At 47.5% G+C, this 22,247-nt stretch overlaps 1 protein-coding gene across 3 annotated transcripts in view; it reads left to right on the plus strand.

The window, feature by feature from the left end:
* Positions 1-22,247, plus strand: part of DOCK1 (dedicator of cytokinesis 1) — a 490,751-nt gene that overhangs the window by 399,413 nt on the left and 69,091 nt on the right. For all 3 annotated transcript variants that reach the window (XM_059398805.1, XM_059398806.1, XM_059398807.1), the window contains 2 exons: positions 6,973-7,031; positions 17,441-17,589. In XM_059398805.1, coding sequence (XP_059254788.1) covers positions 6,973-7,031; positions 17,441-17,589 — 208 coding nt within the window. The remainder of the gene's footprint in view (positions 1-6,972; positions 7,032-17,440; positions 17,590-22,247) is intronic.

Below are 22,247 nucleotides of genomic sequence, written 5' to 3' on the forward strand. Positions count from 1 at the left end.
GGGGTCCTGGTGCTCGGGACGCCTAGGCGAGAGGTTCACAGTCTCGGATCGTGTGCCTGTCCCGTCCGTGCTCGGGACGCCAAGGCGAGAGGTTCACAGTCTCGGATCGTGTGCCTGTCCCATCTGTGCTTGGGGTCCTGGTGCTCGGGACGCCTAGGCGAGAGGTTCACAGTCTCGGATCGTGTGCCTGTCCCGTCCGTGCTCGGGGTCCTGGTGCTCGGGACGCCTAGGCGAGAGGTTCACAGTCTCAGATCGTGTGCCTGTCCCGTCCGTGCTCGGGGTCCTGGTGCTCGGGACGCCTAGGCGAGAGGTTCACAGTCTCAGATCGTGTGCCTGTCCCGTCCGTGCTCGGGGTCCTGGTGCTCGGGACGCCAAGGCGAGAAGTTCACAGTCTCGGGCAGTTGGTGATCATGTGGAGTGTCAGGGCCCAGCGGGCGCCTTGACAGCCTGCACATGCGCGTTTGGGAGTGGACGGGGTGCCCCAAGGCCTCCGGTGGGAGAGGCTTCCAGACTGGGTGAGGCAGGAACAGGGAGGTCGCCAGGTTGGCTGGCTGAGCCACGGGCCCACGGACAGCCAATCCTCAAAGGGGACGTCAAGCCCCCAAGGCCATGGCCTGCTTCACGAGCAGAGCGATGCGCTGGATTGTTGAAGTGTGAGTGAGTGGCTAGACCCTGCTGGCTTGGGGCAGAGTGGGAGGCCCAGCGATCTGGGAATCGACCTCACGGGTCTCAGCAAAGGGCCCGGTGCTGACACAGGGCACACCCGGTAATTCACCTGGCTCTCTCTTTCTAGAGGGGAAACCCGTGAGCTCTGAAGGCGGAAGGATGCCACCCCCCTTCAGGAGCCTCTGGCTGCCTCCCTTTGGGCCAGTCTGCTGCTCTAGGGTTCCTGAAGTCAACTAAATGCATCTCTGAGTGAGGGCTTCAGTGAGGAGCTCCGCTGCCCTCACACCCTTCACACTCAAGCCTGCCTTCTCTTCCTCTCCGCCAAGCTACCGTCTGCTCCTGTCTGCCTGGCTGACGGCATGGGGCCCCAGACAACAGGAAATCCCAGGGTCAGAAGATCTACCTGCTCCTTCCCTCACGTGAAGCTCTCTGCCCTCCTGATGACCTAGTTGGGGAGATAATTAGGATATTCATTCCAGAGACATTCCCCAATGTGTATGGGAGTAGCATAAAATAATGGGCCAGACCATGCAGAGAACTGGTTATATCAAACCCAAACTGAGTATGAGATTTTCCAATGAACCACAAAATAAATAACCACCAGGAATCAAAGTCTATAATAAGAAAATGTAACTGACTCAGCCTTCAGACACCCTTGGTGCTAGTGACTCCCAGCAAAGGATAGAGGTGTCACAGGCATGAGAAAACTGACCATTATTTCTCCTCACCCCATCCCCCACCCCCACCCCACCCCCAGCCTCTGACATTACGGGGACTTAGGGAATATGATTCAGATAGAAAAAAGTTGGCTGTTCATCAGCAGCCAGCTTGACACGTTAGTATGCAGGACATGTGTGTCCTCGTGTGGGACAATGTGACCCGTGACTGCAAACAGCCTTCTGTGTTCAGGACCAGACTTCGTTCTGGAAGAGAAAGCGGCTGAGGCACCGGGCATCCGACATATCTAAGCATAAAAGGCTCACTTAAAATTTTCAGCCCGAGAGTCAAGTTTGAAGGCCAACCCCAGGTCCATGCATTTGAAGCTGTGTGCGGAGAGCGCCCTCCACAAACACCGTCTCCTCGGTTGGTCTCCACACTGTATCTCATCTTTATTTACTTATTTCTATGTGTTTTTTCGTGCAGGAGTCACACCCTCTGAGAGGACAGGTTTTGCGACCAGGTTGAAATTCCATATACACAAAGATCTCCATCTTCCTGAGCACGGGGTTCTGAGATGGTCGTGTGTTAGGTCAAACTAAAGACGTTGCTTTTAGGGAAACCCAAAGAAAGCTGCAAAAAGCCCCACCTTGCAGTGTGGGCTGATCTGAAGCTGGGATTGGGGACCCCAGATTATAATAAGGAATGGTTTAGAAAGTAGAGTTTGTGTTTATGCTCATTGGTTAAGAGACTCCAATTATTCAAAATAACTCCACTCTAAACCAGAATTAGCAGGGGGCCCAGGGAGACAGATTTAATGAACAGTGACCTGTGCCGAGTCCCTGGCCAAGGGAGGTGTCCCATGTGCTCTGTCCACACGGTAAACCTTGGACGGCGCAGGGCACCGTGGCACATCCAAGCCCTGTGTGTAGTAAACTTGATTCCCTGGGTCACAGATGGGGTCCCAACTCCTCTCACCTCCCCCCAGGGACTTGCCATTCAACCCAGCACATCTTGCCTCACCATGTCCCTCCAGCAACCTCTGTCTGTCCGCCTTCTTCAGCCTCCACCTACTCCCCACACGGTCTTCCTCTTTCCTTTCTCTGCAGAGCCCCATGGAGATCTTCCTCCTCCTTTCTGGTGTCTCTGTTCCCTCGTCAGGTTCCTGACCCTCCGTTAGACCTTGCAGTGGGGGAGCCCCTCACGCCTTGGTCTTCGGGCTTCTCATTCCATCCTCCCTCCGTCAGATGGCGCGCTTCAGCTCTGCGTCTCCACCCTTCCTTGGGCCATGATGGCAGCTTAACGGGTGTTTGTATTTGTTCCCTACAGTCATCTGCCCTCAAAGTTAACAGAGCCTGGACAGCTAAGACCTACGGAAATTTACTGTCTCCCAGGTCAGGGGGCCAGGAGTCCAGATCAAGGTGTGGGCAGAGGTGGTTCCTTCTGGAGGCTCAGAGAGAGAACGTGCTCTGTGCCTCTCACTGCTGGTGGTTGTCCCCAGGCCTTGGCACTCCTTGGCGCCACACTTGACCTCCGTCTTCTCGTGGCCTTCTTCCCGTGTCTCCAAATATCCCTCCCCTTATGATGACGCCAGTCCTTGGACTTAACTCCCCTCTGACATCTGCAGTCCAGTATGATGTCAACTTAACCTGGTAACACCTGCAAAGTTCCTAATTCCAGATGAGGTCCCCTTCACAGGTCCCAGGGTTTCAGACTTGAACATGATATTGTGGAGGACATAGTTCAACCCACAACAGTCATGTCCAACAGATTTTTTTTTTCAGTGAAATAAAATGTAAGAAAGCATCCAAATTTACTGAAGATAGTACGGTTAAGTGTTATTTCATAAAACAGTCCTACACAGATATTTATATGTGCGCTACTTAGTGAAGTAAAACCTACTTCTTATTTCAAAAATAGTTGGAAAATGAATCTTTAAAAAACTGCCTCTGTGGCCTTTGGTCACACTGTATCACCCTTGGTCTCTTAAAGGGAAGGAGCAGGCTCTCTGTCTTCTAGCCATACATCGTCCTTTGGTCCATATACTTACCTAACCTGTCCCTGCCACAGGGCCTTTGCACCTGCTGGTCCATCTGCCCAGAATGCCTGGATTCTGTCTTTCCTTCTTCATATCTGAGGGTCAGTTGTCCCAGGGAACTGCCACGGCAGTCTGGGCCCACTGTTACACTCTCACTCCTATTTTTCCTAAAGGGCCATGATCACAGACTTCGAAGGACCACTGTATGTACAAATGTGTGTGTTGTTCTAGTGCGATTATTTGTTTAATGTCTGCTACCATGCTACTAGAGCCCGAAGGTCTGTGGACTTTGTTCTCCATGTTATATTACTTTTCCCATAATAGCTCTGAGCCTGGCCTCTAGTGAGTATTCAGTAATCAGTGCATCAGTGAGTTATGTTCCCTGAATGAATCAATGTAAATGACCATTGTAACCACGAGGGGGTTCCTGTGATGAGGTCTCGTCTGGGCTTTTAAAGGAAGCAGCTAGCCTGGCTTGAGTGCTCTCTAGGACATACAAGGACGTCATGTCTCTCATTCTCAGAAACTCGGGGAGATGGAACATCATACATCATTATTCCAGTACTACAGATGAGGAGACTGAGGGTCAGAGCGCCCAGGTCACTGGCCCAGAGTGCTTAGATTTAGGCGCAGGTCAAGGCTTATCCCCAGGCCTGAGCTATCTGTGGTGGACATGGGTTTTCTGCTTTTTGGGATGAAGATTCATAAAACCAGGAGCTGAGATGAGGCCCCAGAGACCAGATTCATATGCTATTTTAGCCCAGAGTTCCGGGGCTGGATGTGGACTACAGCTTTGGCTGTGGAAAGCTTGCCTCCTCAGCGGCCCCCTTGGCAGCCTTCAGGTGCGCTCTGACTTGTGTGTGTGGTAGGTGGGGCGTGATGGGACGCGCCAGGTGACTCTGCTTCTGCTGCTGTAGCCTTGTGGGGTCAGGCGCAGTGGTTCAGCTTCGGGAATCTCTGCTTCCTCAGTGGAAAGAGGGCCTCGGCAGCTTCTCTCTGCTCACCTGGTAGTCTTGTTACCTGAGTCAGATGAGACCAGGGCCCTTTGAGAGATGTGACACAGCGCTGTGCCGTGGCGTCTTGGAGGTCCGGACTTGCCAGGCTTCGAGATGTGTGCCATGGGGCTGAGCACGGACCTTGGGGTCTGAAGATCGGGTTCTCTTTCTTCTCTCCTTGCCTGTGACTCGGCCAGGTCCTTGGGCTTCTCCCTCTGGGACCGCTTCTGTTCCCTCCTCAAATGTCAGTTGTCGGAGTTGAACTTGTCTGTGTCTGTAAGGCTGCCACCAGCCCTGGGAGCCCGTGGCTGTGTAAGGAGCCAGGGTCCCCGCACTCCGCATCACGGCTGCTCTCTCCTTCCCAGGAGGAAGGTATGAACGGTTCGGGAGTCCCTCTTGAGGTCTGGTGGCAGCCGTAACTAGATTGGGGGATTACGCTGACATGCGTATAGATTCATCAAAGCTGCCTTCTTATAAAAACTAAAGAAAAGACCAGTCTCTCTGCCAGAGAGTCAGCCCTGCCCCTCACCTTCCAGCGCCTTGTTCCCCTTGTTACCTTTGTTCTGGCTCTGAGTACCTTTGTCTTATTTGAGTATGAAAACAGCATTTTAGCCCCTTGCTACAGCAGGCCTGGACCTAGCGAGGGCTGTGCTCTCAGGTCTTTGTTGATCGCCCATCCCCCGTCCTCCAATCCTGTGAGGACGTGTCATTGTCCACATCCAGGACAGAATAGTGTCACTGGGAAATGTGCATCGGACATCCACGAGCATGTCATCCTCTGCCAACCCCACAAGGAGAGAGGGTGTCCAGGGAGAAGCAGGAGTGGTGAGGCTTCCCTCTCCACGTGGGCCTCCTGGTCTCCAGGTGTCCACCCCAGCTCAGGGGAAATGACACATCACTGCAGGACACCAGACATTGGGTCACTCCGCAATGACCCAAACCACCTAGCATTTTAGCCATCCTTCTTTTTTGTGAGAGATTATTCCAGAACCAGAAGGAATCACTCAGCCGTTGGAAGAGTATTTAAAGCTTGAGTCAGTCTGTGGCAGGCCAGCTGCTGTGACCAGCTCGCACCACCTCCATTGGTCGGGGGCGGGGTAGGGGCGGTGCTCAGGCCGGCTCTGCTCAGGCTCCATAGGCTGGGATCTGAACATGTGCTGGCGGGCCCTGGGGGTCAGGCCTGTGACCTGGAGCTCCCCTGGCTCAGCACATGCCCACTCCACCGAGGCGCGACTCGCCCACCTACATGGCGAGCACCAGCACTGGGTGTGAGCGTGGCTCTGTGCTGCGCCGTGTGTCTCCCTGGTGGTTGCCAGGAGCCTGTGGGCTGTAACCTCTCCCGGCCCCGGGCTGTAGGCCGCTGGGGGCCTCTGTCATTTATGCATGAGCCAGATGGGAGTCGGGAAACTGGACCCCCAAGGCCAGGAAGGGTGTACAACTGAAGGGGGCTTCGATCGTATGGACTGTGGGCCATGTGGGGTGTCAGTTAGACAGTGGAGCCTGCTCTCCTGTCACCCCTTGGCTGGGTCCAGTAGCTTTGCTGACAGTGGACAGGCATCTCCTCCCTGGGGCGCTGGCAATGGCTGCATTCCCCAGACCCTCCCTCTGTCACCCACGTCGGCACTCCTCTCGGATGGAGAGCAGGAGGTCCGCAGACCTCTCCTGCCGAAAGTGACAGCTGGGTGCGTAGGGCCCTGGAGACTCCTCTACGGTGGCAGCCCTGGACGGCTGTGGGTTGACCAGGAGGCGTTTTGCCTCGAGAGCCCCAACCAGGTCATCTGTGAACAGCCGCTTCCCTTTCCATGTGAGCTGACGTGAGGATGAACAGAGCAGCTTGATGACCTAGCAGCTGCTAAACTGTAATCCTGTACGATAATTGCGCAAATTATTATTTTTAATATAATCAGTTCCTTCCTTAGGCAATAAAGGAAAAAGTGAAATTGCTCACAAACTAATAAACGTTTATCTTCTGAAGCATCAAATTCTGTTTACTCACGAAAGGCACACCTCCTCTGCTGACCCTGTGGGAGGAAAATTAACATTTCTTTTCCCTGATAAACAAAAACAGGAATGTTTGTTGACATCTTTTGGTGCAGAGCACTTCCTTACATGGAAAATGCTAAGGAAGGGTGGGAGGTATTTGAAAGAGGCCTTCCCTGCTCTGATTGTCCACTCTGGGGCTTAATTGTAACCTGTGAGAGCTGGTTTTGTGAGCGGGGCTGGAGGATGTCTTTTGGTGTCTGCAGGGTTCGGATGCTGAGAACAGGCTCTGAAAACAAGCTTCCCCTCAGGCCAGGGACCCAGGTCGTCCTCTTGCCATTAGAGACTGAAGAAGGAAAATGCCTTCCTTACCCTCCAAGACTTCGCCCAAGTTCCCTGCAGGGTGGGGGGTGGGGGGGAGTTACATAATCAGCGTTGGGGGGTGGGGATGGGTAGGTGAGACTCCCTTGGCTGGATTCTTCCTCCTTCATTTCCCTTTGGTGGCAAGAGAAGCTTTGATCCTCTCTTTGTTTGTCTCAGTGCTGGGAGACTTTCGTTTCACTTAAAAATAATCGAAGTCTGATTTCCAAATGCCCAAAAGAGTGACTCAGCATTTCCCTTGTCCTCGGTTCCCAGGTATGGAGATATGAGGAGGCAGATCGGCTTCGAAATCAGAGACATGTGGTACAACCTCGGTGAGTAGCTGGGATTTCTGGGGAACCGCGGTGACTCTCCCGAAACTGGTGAGGAAAGACATCAGCCCTGGCTGTCAGTGCCGGGGAGTTTTGAAAGTCTGGATTGCGTCTCTATCTCAGAGAGCAATTGCTACCTTTGCAGTAGTTGTTTTCGGTAAGTAAGACATAGGAAGAAACTCTGAACCGTGGGGCAAATGGAAAAATCAGTAAGAGTGCCCCTCTGTCAGGTAAACACGGCTCTGCCTTGAAATTTCTTGCTTCCGGGCCTCACTAACATTCACCCCGCGTCCAGGCATCAGAGCAGGTGACCGGGTGGCTCATCCCACTGCTTACTGAATTCAGTTGATCACATTTTACCCTCAAAGGGGTTTTTTTTGGCCTGCTCCAAACCAGACACGGTGTGTAGGTACACTGCCACCCGGTGGTGACAGTAGGACATGCTCGCACACTGAGAACACACTAGGGGCTCCTTGTGCTCAGATGAGAAATTAATGTAGGTGTGTGTCACTACAAACTTCCCTCTTACTACTGCTTTTGCTGCATCTCGGGAATTTTCGTAGATTTTGTTTTCATTTTCATTTGTCTCAAGGTATTTTCTGATTTCCCATTTGATGTCTTTGACCCATTGGTTATTCAGGAACAGGCTTTTTAATTTCCTCTGTTTGTGAATTTTCTAGTTTTCCTTTTGTTTTTGATTTCTGATTTCATTCCATGGTTGTTGGTATGACTTCAGTCTCCTTAAATTTGTTAAGAAATGTTTTATGACCTAAGATGTGACATATCTGAGGGACACTTCGTGTGCCCTTGAGAAAACCATGATTCTTTTGCTTCTAAGTGGAATGTTCTAGGTGTCTGTTAGATCCATTTGGTCTATAATGTTGCCTTGATCAGTAAATATAAACAATCTAACCTTACACCTCCAGGAACTATAAAAAGCACAAAGCCTAAAGTCAGCAAAGGGAAGAAAATAATAAAATTTAGAGCAGAAATAAATGAAATCGAGAATGAAAAAAATCAATAGAAAATTCAACACAACTAGAGTTCGTTTTTTGAAAAGATAAACAAAATTGACCAACCTTTAGCTAGATTAACTAAGAACAGAGGAGACGTAAGTAAATAAAATCAGAAATGGAAGCAGAACCATTACAATCAATACCACAGAATAAAAAGGGTCAAAAGAGGCTACTATGAATGATTATTCATCAGTCAACCTTGAGGAAATGGACAAATTCCTAGAAACATGCAGCCTACCAATACTGGATTATGAAGAGACAGAAAATCTGAACAGACGGATGACTTGTAATCAGCAATCGAAAATTTACCAACAAAGAAAAGCCTAGGACCGGATAGCTTCAGTGATGAATTCTACCCAACATTTAAAGAACTAATGCCAGTCCTTCTCAGACTCTTTCAGAACATCGAAGAGAAGGGAACACTTCCCAACGCATTTTATGAGGCAAGCTTTACCCTGATAATGAAGCCAGATAAAGACACTACAAGAAAAGGAAACTATAGGCCACTGTCTGTCATGAACATAGATGTAAAAATCCACCAGAAAATACTAGCAAACTAAGTTCTGCAGCACATCAATGGGATCATACCCCATGATCAAGTGGGATTTTTCCTTGGGATACGAGGATGGTTCTGCATACACACGCTAACAAAAGTGATACACTGCATTTACAGATTGGAGTATAAAAGTCTTATGATTATTTCAATAGACACAGAAAAAGCATTTGATGAAATTTAATACCCTTTCATGTTAGAAACTCAACAAACTGGGTGTGGAAGTAATGTACCTTAACATGACAAAGGCCACATAGGACAACCCCACACCTAAGATACTCAGGAGTGAAGGACTGAAAGCTTTTCCTGTTAGATCTGGAACACAAGGGGGCCCACTCTCTTGTTCCTATTCAGCATAGTATGGGAAGTCCCAGCCAAAGCTATTAGGCAAGAAAAAGCAATAAAATCCATTGAGATCACAAAGGAAGAAGTGAAATTATCTGTTTATAGAAGGCATAATCGTTTATATAGAAAACTCTAAAGCCTCCATCAAAAATGCTATTAGAACTAACAGATTAAGAAAACTTGCAGGATACAAAATGAGCATAGGAAAACCAGTTGCATTTCTATGTACTAACAACTATCTGGAAAGGAAATTAAGAAAATAATCCCATTTCCAGTAGTGTCAAAATGAACAAAATACTAAAAGTAAACTTAAAACAAGGAGGTGAAAGACCTAAACAGTGAAAAGTACAAAAAGTCAATGACAGAAATGAAGGAAGAAATAAATAAATCTAAAGACATCTCATCTTTGTAGATTGTAAGACTTGAGAGTGTTAAAATGTCCATATTACCCCAAGCAGTCTGTAGACTCAATGCTATCTCCACCAAAATTCCAATGGCGTTTTTCACAGACATTAAAAAATAAGATTCCTAAAGTCATATGGAAGCACAAAAGACCCTAAGTCACCAAAGCAGTCCTGACAAAGAACAAAAGTGGAGGCATCATACCTCCTGACTTCAGAATATGTGACGAAGCAGGAGTCAGAATACTCTAGTATTCTAGGCAGACACAGAGACCAACAGGACAGGAAAGAGAGCCCAGACCTAAACCTGCACGTATGCAGTCCCCTGACCTTAGACAAAAGACCTGAGAATACACAGTGGGGAAAGGGTCACCACTTTGGTAAATGGTGTTGGGAAAACTGGGTGTCCACATGCAAAGGGAAGAAGCTGGACCATTGGCTAACATCATACCCCAAAACCAACTCATAGTGGACTAAAAACTTAAACACAGACTCCAAACCTTAAAACTCTAAAAGAAACCATAGGAGAAAAGCTTCTTGATACTGGTCTTGGTGATGATTTCTCGGAAATGACAGCAAAAGCAAAAATAGAGAAGCAGGACTACGTCAAACTCAAAAGCTCCTGCACAGTAAAGGCAGCGATCCAGCAAATGGAATGAGAGAGAACAGTTGCAAACCATAGATCTGCTAAAGGGTTAGTTTCCAAAATGTATTGGGAAAACTTACAACTTAATAGCAAAAAAAAACCCCACCAATTTAAAAACGGACCAAGGACTTGAACTGACATTTCTCCAAGGGAAAAATGCAAATGACCAGTAGGTATGAAAAGGTACACAACATCACTGACCATCAAGGAAATGCAAATCAAAACCCCAATGAGATGTCCCCTCACACCTGTTAGGATGGCTATTATGAAAAAAGCCGAAGATAACAAGTGTCAGCCAGGATTTACAGAAGTTTGAACACTTGCACAGGGTTGGTGGGAGTGTGGCAAACAGCATGGAGGTTTCTCAAAAGTTAAAAATAGAACTACCATATGGTCCAGCCGTCTCCCTTCTAGGGGTACATCCAAATGGATTGAAATCAGGATCTTGATGAGGTATTTGCACACTCGTGTTCATGGCAGCATTATTCACAATAGCCGAGAAATGGAAATAACCTAAGTGCCCAGCGACGGCTGAATGGATAAAGAAAATGTGGCATGTGCATCTTCAATGGAATTTTATTCAGCTTTATTTTTTTAGTAAAAACGAAATCTTGCCAAATGCAAAAACATTCCACTTACATGAGTTTCTGAAGAGTTATCCTCTCAGAAGCCGTGAGTAGAATGATGGTGGCCAGAGGCAGGGCTGAGGGGAGCCGGACGCAACGGGGAGGTTTTGGTCAAAGGTACAAACTGTCAGTTATGCAAGATGAAAACGTTCTAGAGATCTGCTATACAACATAACACCCAGAGTTAACAATACTGTGTCCTGCATTTAAAAATTTGTTAAGAGGGTAGATCTCATCTTAAGTGTTCTTCTGAGGGTAAACAATAAAAAGAAAAAAGAATATAATAAAACAGTTTTCAAAGATTTTTTAAATTTACTCATTTGAGAGGGAAAGAGTGAGCGAGAGCATGAGCGGGGTGGGGGTGTCAGAGAGGGAGAAAGATACTCCCCGCCGAGCAGGGAGCCTGATGCGGAGCTCGATCCCAGGACCCCAGGATCATGACCTGAGCTAAAGGCAGACGCTTAACCAACTGACCCACGGAGGAGCCCCAGTAAAATTTTATTAATGAAAATAACATGGGATTCGCTATTAAAATGTTAGTCACTATGCCATGTAATTCAGTTAGGTAAGGAATAAAGAACTGGTAATTGGGCGTCCTATCACCATCTTGAATGGGTCCTCAATGGACCCGCCTCTCTCCTAGATGAAAACTCTAGGAGTTTTCTAGTTTGGATCATATGGTGGTTCTATTTCCAGTTGCTGGGAGATGAAACTCTTCCCAGCACCTGTTCTCCACTGTCAGCTGGCTTCGTGCCGAGGCATCCAGGTGCCTTTCTTCAGCCTCACGGAGGGTCCTGTGGAGGGTCCTGTCACTTCCATGGTATTTCCCATATGAAATGTTCGTTTTGTTTACTTTGGCCCATGAAGCCAGAAACGGCTGCAGAGGCCACCCCTCCCTGCTCTCCCCAGTGACTCTCTTCTCTCCAAGGAGGCAGGTGTCTGTGCACCTCTCCCTCTAGTTTCCCCATAGCGCCCGGGTTAAATTTGTTCCCCCAAGACTGGAGCAGCTCAGTTGCATCCCACATTGTTTCGTTCTTGAATCGACTCCCGCTATCTGTGCTGTGGCTAGAGACCTTAGCCAGAAAGATCCCCTGACATATCTCTGTTCCTTGGGAAGAATGCAGCAGGATGATAAACATGGAACATGATGGTTTTTTCCCTGAAGGTGGGGACCTGGACTCCATCGCTCTCCCGAGGTCCCTCCGAGCAGACGGGGTCAGGGTTTGGGGACCTCACCTGTAGTCCAGCTTTGCAGTCAGCAAGTTCATGGCCCCTTGTTTTCAGCCTGAGCCAGGTTTCCTCACAGGGGGTTGCTGGCTCATCCTTCTTGAGTCTCCGGATGTCAGCAAACATGTGTAAAGGCAGGCCCTCTCACTTCTGTAGGAAAAGTTAGAATTTCCAAATATCCTTTGTCCACCTGTCTATATGAAGGATGGAGTCTTGATCAAATGGGTGTTACACGAAAAATAAATGCAAAAGGCCTTGGGGAAAAAGCTATACGATATCCTATGGATAATGCTAATAACATAGAAATTAAGAAGCCTGGTTTAAAGGGAGGCAGCAGCTGGGTTCTCAGGGATCAGATTCCAGCACAAACGCTCTCAGGAGCTGCTGATGAGCCCGTCGGAATGGCTCCATCTGCTTGGAACCTGCAGCCGGCATGCTGTTCGGGCCTCAGGCACTTGAGCACCCCTTAAGGAAACTCTTTGCTGGGTCATTGGAAGGGACTTTCCTGCAGCAGCTTCAATGCCCAGAAGCTGAGTTACAGCTCCAGGCTGTCCAAGGGCTTCCTGCATCTCCCAAACTGTGCCTTCCCAGGCCTTGTCCTGTCCTGGATCTTCCTGCCAACCGCCCCCCCTTCACCCCACCCCCCTTCCCCGGGAAGAGAGGAGGAGCCCTGGCTCCAAGTGAAGACTTGAATCCTACCACAGATTTCTTCCTGCCTTGCCTCTACCTGGCCGTGTGGCCTCCCCCATCACCCAGTCTTTCTGGGCTTCCATCTGTTTTCTAGGCTGTAAGATAGAGAGGTTGGACCGAAGTTTTCAAGAGCCTTCCAATCCTGACGCTCCATAATTCCTTAGATATGTATGATGATCTCAATAATGAAATGCCAAGGCTTCTAGAACAGGGAGGAGGGCCATCCATGATTCATTTTAATTGATCATGTTCTGACAGATGCATTTGTCATTTGCCCTGCGGAACTCAATGTAAGCAAGGGACCAGGCGCAGCCCCAGTAGAGAGCACAGAACAAGGGACGTTTAGAGAGTGGCATGGAAGGAATCGCTGTCTGCTGGCCGAGAGGGAATCCAGGGCTCTCCTAGCTGCCAGCAACCACCTGGCAGGTGCTGTAGGCTTACCTGCCTCCCCGCCCCTGCATGTGAGCCTCCGGGCCGTCTCTCAACACACTCACCCTTCCCAAGAGAGGGGCATCACCCTCTTGTGAATTGTTCAGTTTCATTTCCCAAGTACATACTGTAAGTTGTGTGTTTCCCCCCAAAAGAGAATTTTAGGTATGATTTCCAATGACAGCTCGATACCTGGTGCATCATTTAGGATAACTAGAGACATCCACCCAGAAAGGTGAAGCGTCTGCCTTCAGCTCAGGTCATGATCCCAGGGTCCTCGGATTGAGTCCCGCATCCAGCTCCCTGCTCAGCGGGGAGTCTGCTTTCCCTCTGCCCCTCCCCCTGCTCAAACAAAAATAAATTAAAAAATCTTTAAAAAAAATAGAAAAGAAAAGAAAAAGAAAGGAAAAAGATAAATAAAGTGCTTTTTTCGTGCTTGATAAATAATTTTTTCCCCAACTCCACCCATCCTGGCCCTTTAGTGCTCCCCAGGACCTTCCCTTTTGTGAGGGTCACCGAAGGGTCACTGCCTGGCAATGGAAGGCTCCAGAACTCAGCTCAAGCCATGACTGGCCTGACTGATGGATGCAGCTGCCTTTCTGACTTTTCTTTCTTCTTATAAAAATTTTGTTCCTAGTCATCTCTCGGGTCCCTGAGACTGGCCACCATTTGCAACTGGCCCCATCTCCAGGGCTGTCCTGAAGGAAGGTATAAAGGGCCCGGGGTAGTGTGAGCTGCTCTGTGACACCACTTTCAGGCTCTGAGAAAGGTTTGACCTTCTGAGGACGCCCCCTTAGGTGGAAATCGGGTCTTTAAAGCTGTTTTGGAGCAGTTGGTTCCCTTGACATTATCTGTCATTATGCTCCAAACAGGCTGAGTCAAGCAGATCTTCTGATTTGCTAGGTAAAGGATGCAGTTAGGAGAGCAAATGTCCCGTTGCATCCTGGCGGTGGCTGATTTGAATACGGTGATGAAAGCGGAAGATCTGCGTTCTGCCGCTTTTCAGCCAGGAACCTTGACTCTGGCCTGAGAGGCTGCCAAAAAGTCAAATGTATCATGGCCTTGGTCAGTGAAGGGTAGGAATCTGGTAACAGCAAGAAATAACCATCAACCAACATGATTGCTTTCCTTGCTTGTAAAATAATTGCATTATTTTGGGAAAATTAAAAACATAATAAAAAGTATCAGTTGCCCAAAGGATCTGCCCTGAGCAGCCCATCAGAAGAGCTAAGAACGGTTCCATGGGGTCACGTCAGGCTGCCTGGCTCTTTCCTACTGCGAACTCAGGTGTTGGAGCCTGCCCCAAGTATCACTGCCAAGGCCCCCGCTCTAGAAGTTTATGACAGCACGTCTCAGTTCCCCAGAATGTACACAACCTATTTTCTACACAGCCTTTTTTTTCTAATGGGCTCAGGTTTGGGAACATATTGGCAGCTTGATCTAGCCAGCTCTGCCAACAAAATAAAAATGGAAGTCAGGTACATTTATCATCTTAAAATTAGTCACCTATCGCACGATGGGGCCTTGAGCCTTTCAAAAGGTCACCAATCACAGAAGCAAAATGAGGGAGTCACCGAAGTAGTATCAGTAAAGGTTTATTGTGCACACACCACGGAGACAGTTAGCAGGCCGAGAGCCCTCAGACCAGTACGTGGGGGGAGGCTCAGAGGTATATGTTAGGAAGCAGCTTTTGTCGTGAGAAAACATGGACTGTTTATTGGTTATAATATTAGTGATCAGTTATAATTTTAGAATTCTCTTAAATGAGGGGGAATTGGTTCGTGGTTATCTCATGTCAGTCATTGGAAAATGTTTTGTTTTTGTTTGTGTTTGTGTATGTGTATGCCTATGATTTCCAGAGGCAGAAGCACGAAACACCTCAGGTCAAGTTAGCCTTGCAAAATCAGCTAAATGAAGTTTTGCTTGTAGGACTGAACTGGTTTTGTCTGCTCGGAGAATGTTTGATGCTGGTCTCCATTTGTTTTTGATTTTAACAAGCCGAATGCTCCACGAGACTGTTTCTTCCCTGAGTCCTTGCAGTCATATGTGCGGTACATTGAGATGAACGTCTCGGATCTCCCCTCCGAGCAGAGCTTCATAGCAAGGACTGCAAACACGGCGTTGCCCCGTGGGACAGAGCGTGTGTTTCTCCCCTCCCAAACCTGTCACATGTTGAGTCTGAAAGGAGAAATCAAAAGTACACTCTCTCCCAGAGAAAGGAGGGGGCAGGAGGGATGTGCCTCCTTCCTGAGCTTTTCAGTTATTTATCAAAGCTGCTCTGGGAAGCAGCGCCGGAGCACCTGCTTTCCCCTCGGCCCACGCCGCCTCCACTTCCGATTTGTTTATTACACACGGTGGGCCAGCCGGCGGGGCCGGTGCCCCCCGAGCCAGCGTGCCTGCGGCAAGATCCCGATTGGCTGGGTTTGTCTGGAATAGTTTTCAACTGGGGGTTCCCTTCGTGGTTGATGCTGGGGACTGGACAAATTAGGTGCTTTCCTTAAAGCCTGCATCGATGGTCCTCAGTTTGCCTGGATAGTGGACATTTTTGCTCAGTCTACCTGTGTGTACCTGGAGATTTTCCTGGGGTAAGACTGGGTTTAATGTCCCGGATTTTTGGACCCCCGTGTTTGCTGAGATCATCTCTCACCCAGGGAGAGGCTGCTGATGGGTGAGACCTTCCCCCGCCAGAGAGAGAGCATGGCCCGGTGTCCAGACGGAATGGGTCGGCGCCATGTTTTGTAACTAGAAGAGAGACGCTTGGTGGGTTTTAAAGAATCTGGGAGTTGTAACTAGGGGATTGGCAAGGTGACCCGAGGTAAAGCGTTCCTACAGTGATCTGATAATTACCTTGTTCTTCCTTTGGCTCAAAGGGGGAAAAAAAAGTGAATCCTCTTTTTCTTGAAGTCTACACTGCAAGAGTCACCTTGATCCTCATTGATTTCAAACCTGAGTTCATCATTAAATTTGAGCAAGATATGCTGCTCCAGGGGAAATCCATAATGCAAATGCAAAAAAAAAAAAAAAAAAAAAAGGAGAGAGAGAGAGAGAGAAAGGAAAAACAAGAAAGTAAAGATGATTCCTGGAGAACACCCAAGCCTTGCTCACCGTGAGGACCATTTGTTCGCAGAGGTTAAATCCCCGGGGTTATCACTATAGGTAGAGCTCAGCACTGACCCCTGGCCGGGTTCCCGTACTAAAGGGCAGGAAAGTCAATAATTGAAAATTAGAAAACTGTCATTCTTATAGCCTAGTTTTCCAATGCTTGCATCTACGACCACTTGCTCCTGCCATTTCTAAATGTCACTGCCAGCTTGGAACAGTAACAGCTGTCAGCGACAGACCGAGTACTCCATGACACTCAAATTGTATTGATGAACGACTTGGTGTCACTATCATCTGTTTTCTGAAACACTGGCTCTGACATCTTTTCGGCATAATACAAGACAAGTGTCACCTGAGAGACTGAGTATAATAGCATTTTTAAGAGAATGCTTTGCCACAGTTACATGCCTATCAGAGACATTAAGCATTTGAGGAAGTGATGAGAATCCCGTTTTTATAGCCTTAGTCCAAATACCACATATTTAGTAAAAGTTGAAAATAAGATTTTCATTTTATTCAGATTCCTTATTGGAGGTTACATTTTATATATGTGTCCACTTAATGTAAATTTTAGAAATCTATTAATTTAAGTTTATTAGGAGGGTTATGAACTTTGTTAAGTGTGGCTATTTATTATAGCCAGATTTATTTTATGGCTTCCTTTACAGGAATCCTTATTAGCTGAGTAACTAAAAAAAAACTAAACTAAATTCTTTAGAGGATCCATTCTCTTTTCTGATTGTGCAGAAAGATGAGTAAGATAGATTAACTCTGGATAAGTTGTGACTGTTAATAACAAAATGGCACCACTGAGATCCCAGGTATGCTGTCTCCCAGCCCTGCTGTAGAGCCCCGCTGATTTTTGTGATAAAGTTGTCTGATTGTGAAATAGCATTTATCTTATGTAACACATAAGTCATGACTACAGATCTTACACTGGATGGATATTTTAATAGCTTCCTTTACAACATTTCAAATACAGTCCACTTGTTTTTTCTATTTTAAGATTTTATTTGTTTATTTGAGAGAGAGAAAGAGAGAAAGTGAGCGGGGGAGGAGTCGGGGAAGAAGGACAAGCAGACTCCATGCTGAGGACAGAGCCTGATGTGGGACTCAGTCCCAGGACCCTGAGATCACGACCTGAGCTGAAATCAAGAGTCAGATACTTAACTGACTGAGCCACCAAGGAGCTACTGCAGTCCACTTCATATGCTAAAAGCTGAACACATTGAAAAGTCTTCTGGATGAGAAATGGTTGCATGTTCTAATATCTCAGCTTTCAAAGTCAAACTGATCTGTGTTCAGTTTGGTCCATCAAAGCTCATTTAAAATCCTTTAAAAAGAAAAAATTCTGAATAATGCCTTTCTGTATTTAAGGTCAACACAAGATAAAGTTCATTCCAGAAATGGTCGGCCCGATATTAGAAATGACGCTGATTCCTGAGACAGAACTGCGCAAAGCCACCATCCCCATCTTCTTCGATATGATGCAGTGTGAATTCCATTCGACGCGAAGCTTCCAGATGGTAAGGGCATACATAGTAGGTGTGCGGTAAGGGACTTGGGGAGAAGTCACACAAGGCTGAAAACCTTGAAAAAGGCTTTTTAAGTGGCTCTGGAGATAAAGATGTTGAACATGAAAACCCAATTCCCTGCAGTTTAAAAGAGAAAAACCCTAGGCCTTCCCTTTTTGAAGAAGCTTATCATCCTTTGTCCTCTTCTTTAGGGAGAAATATTTCCAATTATTATTAGCTTTTACTTATTTTAACTAGATTTACTACACATTCAACCCTGGATAAAAGTCTCTTCCCCCTTGGTACGTACCCTCCAGATGTTTAACCAGATGTTACCACACTCTGTCAGACTGGCTGCTTCTTGCCAACGTGTGTTATTTTCAAGTCAAAAAAGTCTTTGCTTTTCCTCTCTCACCTGGGTCTTGGTCTTTACCTGTGCAGCAGAACTGATAAGAGCTCCTCGAAGAAAGTCCGTGTGCCGTGCTCAGAACATATGGTATCAATAGGAAAGACAAAATCTGAATATTTATGTTGGAAGATTAAATAAATCTTCCCTGGATTCCATGAAGAGAAGTATGTGTTTACATATTCGCTGTCGGGTAACACACTCACATGCACGAGAAGAGCCAAGTGGTAGTGGGTCCTCCCTACTGAAAGCAACCTTTGCTTAAATATTATAATAATTCAAGTACGTGAGTATCCATTTCACATGGATTTTTGAGAAATATTAAGGAAAAAACTCCTATATTGGAAGGAAACCAAAACTGCCCTAGAATAGCATGATTGTTGTGGGATCTCTTATTTATTTATTTATTTATTTATTTATTTTTATTTTTTTAAAAAAGATTTTATTTATTTGACAGAGATCACAAGTAGGCAGAGAGGCAGGCAGAGAGAGAGAGAGAGAGAGAGGAGGGGAAGCAGACTCCCCGCTGAGCAGAGAGCCTGACGCGGGGCCCGATCCCAGGACCCTGAGATCATGACCCGAGCCGAAGGCAGCGGCTTAACCCACTGAGCCACCTGGATCTCTTATTTAAAGAGTAGATGTTCCTTCTCCCCTTGATGCTGTTTGGTTCTTCAATTGTGCATTGTTTATAGATTTCCACTGGTCGGTCCTCATTATTGTGGCATGAAGGTGGTAGCCAGGAAGAATAATTTTGGTATTTTCTAGAGCCAGAAACAGATCAAAGCTAAAAGAACCTCTGCTCTGTGAGAAACAGTTGGGTTTGCCCCCACCGAGGTCGGGAAACCGTGACTCCCGGGACCACCTGGTTCTCCAGCAGATGACCAGAAGTCCTTGGTCTTCGATTCAGGCCGTGACGTTGGTACAGAATGGAACCAATTCCAAAGGGATGTTGTGTGAAAAGGGAATAAAGCAGACCCGTGAGAACCCCCCGCCCACCCGCCACCTCCTTCCCTCCCTCCCTTTGCTTCTTACCCCCTTTCTTTGGTTCTCTCTCTCTCTTTATTTGCGTAAGGGAAGAGGGCTTCCTTGCACTTATTTATCTATAAAAATTAAAGAGATTGTTTTAAAAGAACAGCTATTTCTATTCCTCTGGTTTGCAATCAGTCTTTGTACACATGTAATGTAATGTTGTAAACATTGTCCAAATTTTGGGGGTTCTCTTTGTTTGGCAATCTATCACAGACATCTTTCTTGATTACAACGTGGTAACCATGATTTTTATGATGGCATAACATTTCATAAAATGAAATGGGTAATCTTCTCGTACCCATCCCTCTTGCTGAGCATTTAGGTGGCTTGCACGTCTCACTACTGTGAGTAAATGTGCAGTGAACACGTGCATGTATATAGCTTGACTTTCTTTGGAAAGTTTTCCTCGTATGCATTCTCAGAAATGGAATTGCCAATTCAAAATATTTTTGTAAGTTTTGACATCGCCAGTTTTTTTGGGGGCGTTGTTGCCGTAAGATTTGACCCATCTCCACTGCCACTGGCCCTAAGTCATGGTCCAGCTCATTGCCAACCTACCAGAAGTAGGATTTGGAGTTTAAAACGCCTTTTCCTAGTCTGAAAATACATCTGACTTTTTGAATTTTATATGAATTAAGCCCCAAACAAGGACCTTATGAAAAAATGCTATTAAAGAATCAGGTAGGAGCACCCAGATGGCTCAGTCTATTAAGCATCCAACTCTGGATTTCCGCTCAGGTCGTGCTGTCAGGGTTGTGAAACTGAGCCCTGCACTGGGCTCCACACTGAGTGAGGAGTCTGTCAAGGAGTCTCTCCCTGTCCCTGTCCCTCTGCCCCCTTCCCCTAACCCCCACCTGTGCTCGCACGCCCACGCTCTCTTGTGCTCTCACTCTCTCAAATAAAGAAATAAATCTTTAAAAAACAAAGAATCAGATAAAGAGGAGAAAACTGTGTTTATATGGTAAGTGTTATGAGCCCAGAAAACTAAGATCAAAGGCCTTTAAAACACTGCGTCATTTGTAATTCTTCAAAGCCAACTTTGGGGCCAAACTAAGGTCAAGAGCAGTTGGAACAAGGACCAGGGCATGAAGGAGAATTTGGCTTCTGAGTTGTTCCTCTTCTCCCTTCCATTCTTGTGGTTCTTATTGCTGCAGCTTTAAAACATCTCACATAGTCGCCTGTGGCAGGGATTCATTTTCTCCAACTCGCAGGGTCTCTGGCTCCTCCCTAAAGGGCAGGAAGTTGATGAAGGAGAGTCCTGGTGTTTCTCCCTCTGTTCTCAACGCTGCCCCCAGTGGTGGGTTCAAAAACGGTCTCGTATCAGGAGACCTCATTCCAGAAAGCCGAACTGTCTGTGTGATACCAAGAAGTAGTTCTGCACATTTAATTCTATTCCACAAACAGTTTCATGTCCCTAAAACATGTCCCGCTAGGATATATGTGAATAAAAGCATCAACCTGAAGACACAGGTCCCCAGATCCTGCCACCAGGCTGAGGGTGGTCCGCTACTTGGATATTTTTGGTTAGTGGTCATCGACTATTCATTCATCTGTGTTGTCATCTACTCGTACATTCAAAGACAAAGGGTAGGACATGCCAACATTTTGTTTTGTTTTGTTTTTTAACATTTTATTTATTTGTTTTATTCATGAGCAATAGAGAGAGAGAGAAAGAGAGAGAGAGAGGAAGAGGCAGAGGGAGAAGCAGGCTCCCCGCTGAGCAGAGAGCCTGATGCTGGGCTCCATCCCAGGACCTGGGATCATGACCTGAGCCGAAGGCAGACATTTAACCCACTGAGCCACCCAGGCGCCCCAAGGCCAAAGGTTTTTAAAAGCAGAAAAACAAACTTGTGAGAGGAAAAAAAAAATCAATAAAATCTCTCTGCTCTATTAACCCCATCTTAGGAACTGGGGAAAGACCCGTCTCCTTTTCTCCTGTGATGCCTCCATTTATTTTTTCTCTTGATCTCTCTCGGCCTCCCGGGCCCGGTGTCACACACAGTATCATCCTTCCTAGACCTGCTCCCCTGTCATCCCCATTTCTGTCAGGCTCCTCCTCATTTGGTTTGAGGGTGCAGGTTACAGTCGTCTTGTCTTTGTTTGGTCTTCTGGCCTCCGGGTGGGTTGCGGTGACTCGTGCGTCCTTCCTCTGTCTCATCTCCAGCACGGCAGCAGCTTCTCTTGGGCCCTCGCCCAGGCCTGTTCCGGACCCCAGCATCTGTCTCTTGACTTCTTCTATCTTGTCGAACTCTTTCCCAGTCTCAGGTCAGCCCTCATCTCCTTGGGGCGCCTCCTCTTGCTGAGGCACTAGGTGTGCCCTCTGGCCTTGCTGGGGGTGTCGGGCTCTTGCCACGAGGGGGCGCGCGCACAGAACAGCGGGGCACAGGCAGCCCCGCCTCCATCCCAGGAGCTTCCGGTTGGGGCTGGCTGGCGGCTGTGTCACTAATCCGCCACCAATCCAATTACCTAACCTTATTAGTCACATCAACAAGGGCTTAAATTGGCTTCACTTTTAGAGCAGATGCGCAAACCTAATGAAGTGTGGGAAGACATTAGGGTTTTTCGTTTTTACAGAACATACGTGTTTTGAACCTGTTTTGTTGCTTATTTATTTATTTTTTTAAGTGTGCTGTGTCTTTCTGAGTGGGTCTGTTAATGGGCTGTCCTCGGTGAGGTGTGCATTCTGTCTGCGGGGGTAGTGTGCTCTTCCCGCTGGAGTCGACAGTGAACCCTCTGGACGCAGAAGGACCTGCCCTTTTACTCAAGATAAGACTGCATCCGGCCAGAGCCTGCGTTCCAGATGCGCTTTTCTCCAGTTCCCCAGAGCTGCAGCTCCTGTGGTCTTCTGCTGCAGTGGAGGACTGGCATTAGAATGTTCTTACACATACATTTCCCCAAAAGTCTACTTCTTTCCTCTACTTCTCCAAGAAAGAGCATGACTCTTCATCCAAAGAGACGTGTCCCTGCCGTTGTCTCTGCCTCTCCCGGGTCCAGCCACTGGATGGCTTCACCTGGCTGTGGGATGGGGACGCATGGAGTTACCTTTCAGGTGCTTTGTCCTCCTGCTGGTCTGGGACATGCTTTCCAGGGCCTCGGGCAGTGCCTTTTGTCCCCTTGATACTGTTTGTGCTGGGCAGACCTTCACAGGTGCTGAAGAAGCCCTGCGAAGGCCAGCTCACAGCAGTTCCTGGCTCTTCTCGCCCTTCCTAAGAATCTTTTATGCTATGGATGCCAC

The sequence above is a fragment of the Mustela nigripes genome, chromosome 4 (assembly GCF_022355385.1).
Source record: "Mustela nigripes isolate SB6536 chromosome 4, MUSNIG.SB6536, whole genome shotgun sequence".
NCBI classification, from domain to species: domain Eukaryota; kingdom Metazoa; phylum Chordata; class Mammalia; order Carnivora; family Mustelidae; genus Mustela; species Mustela nigripes.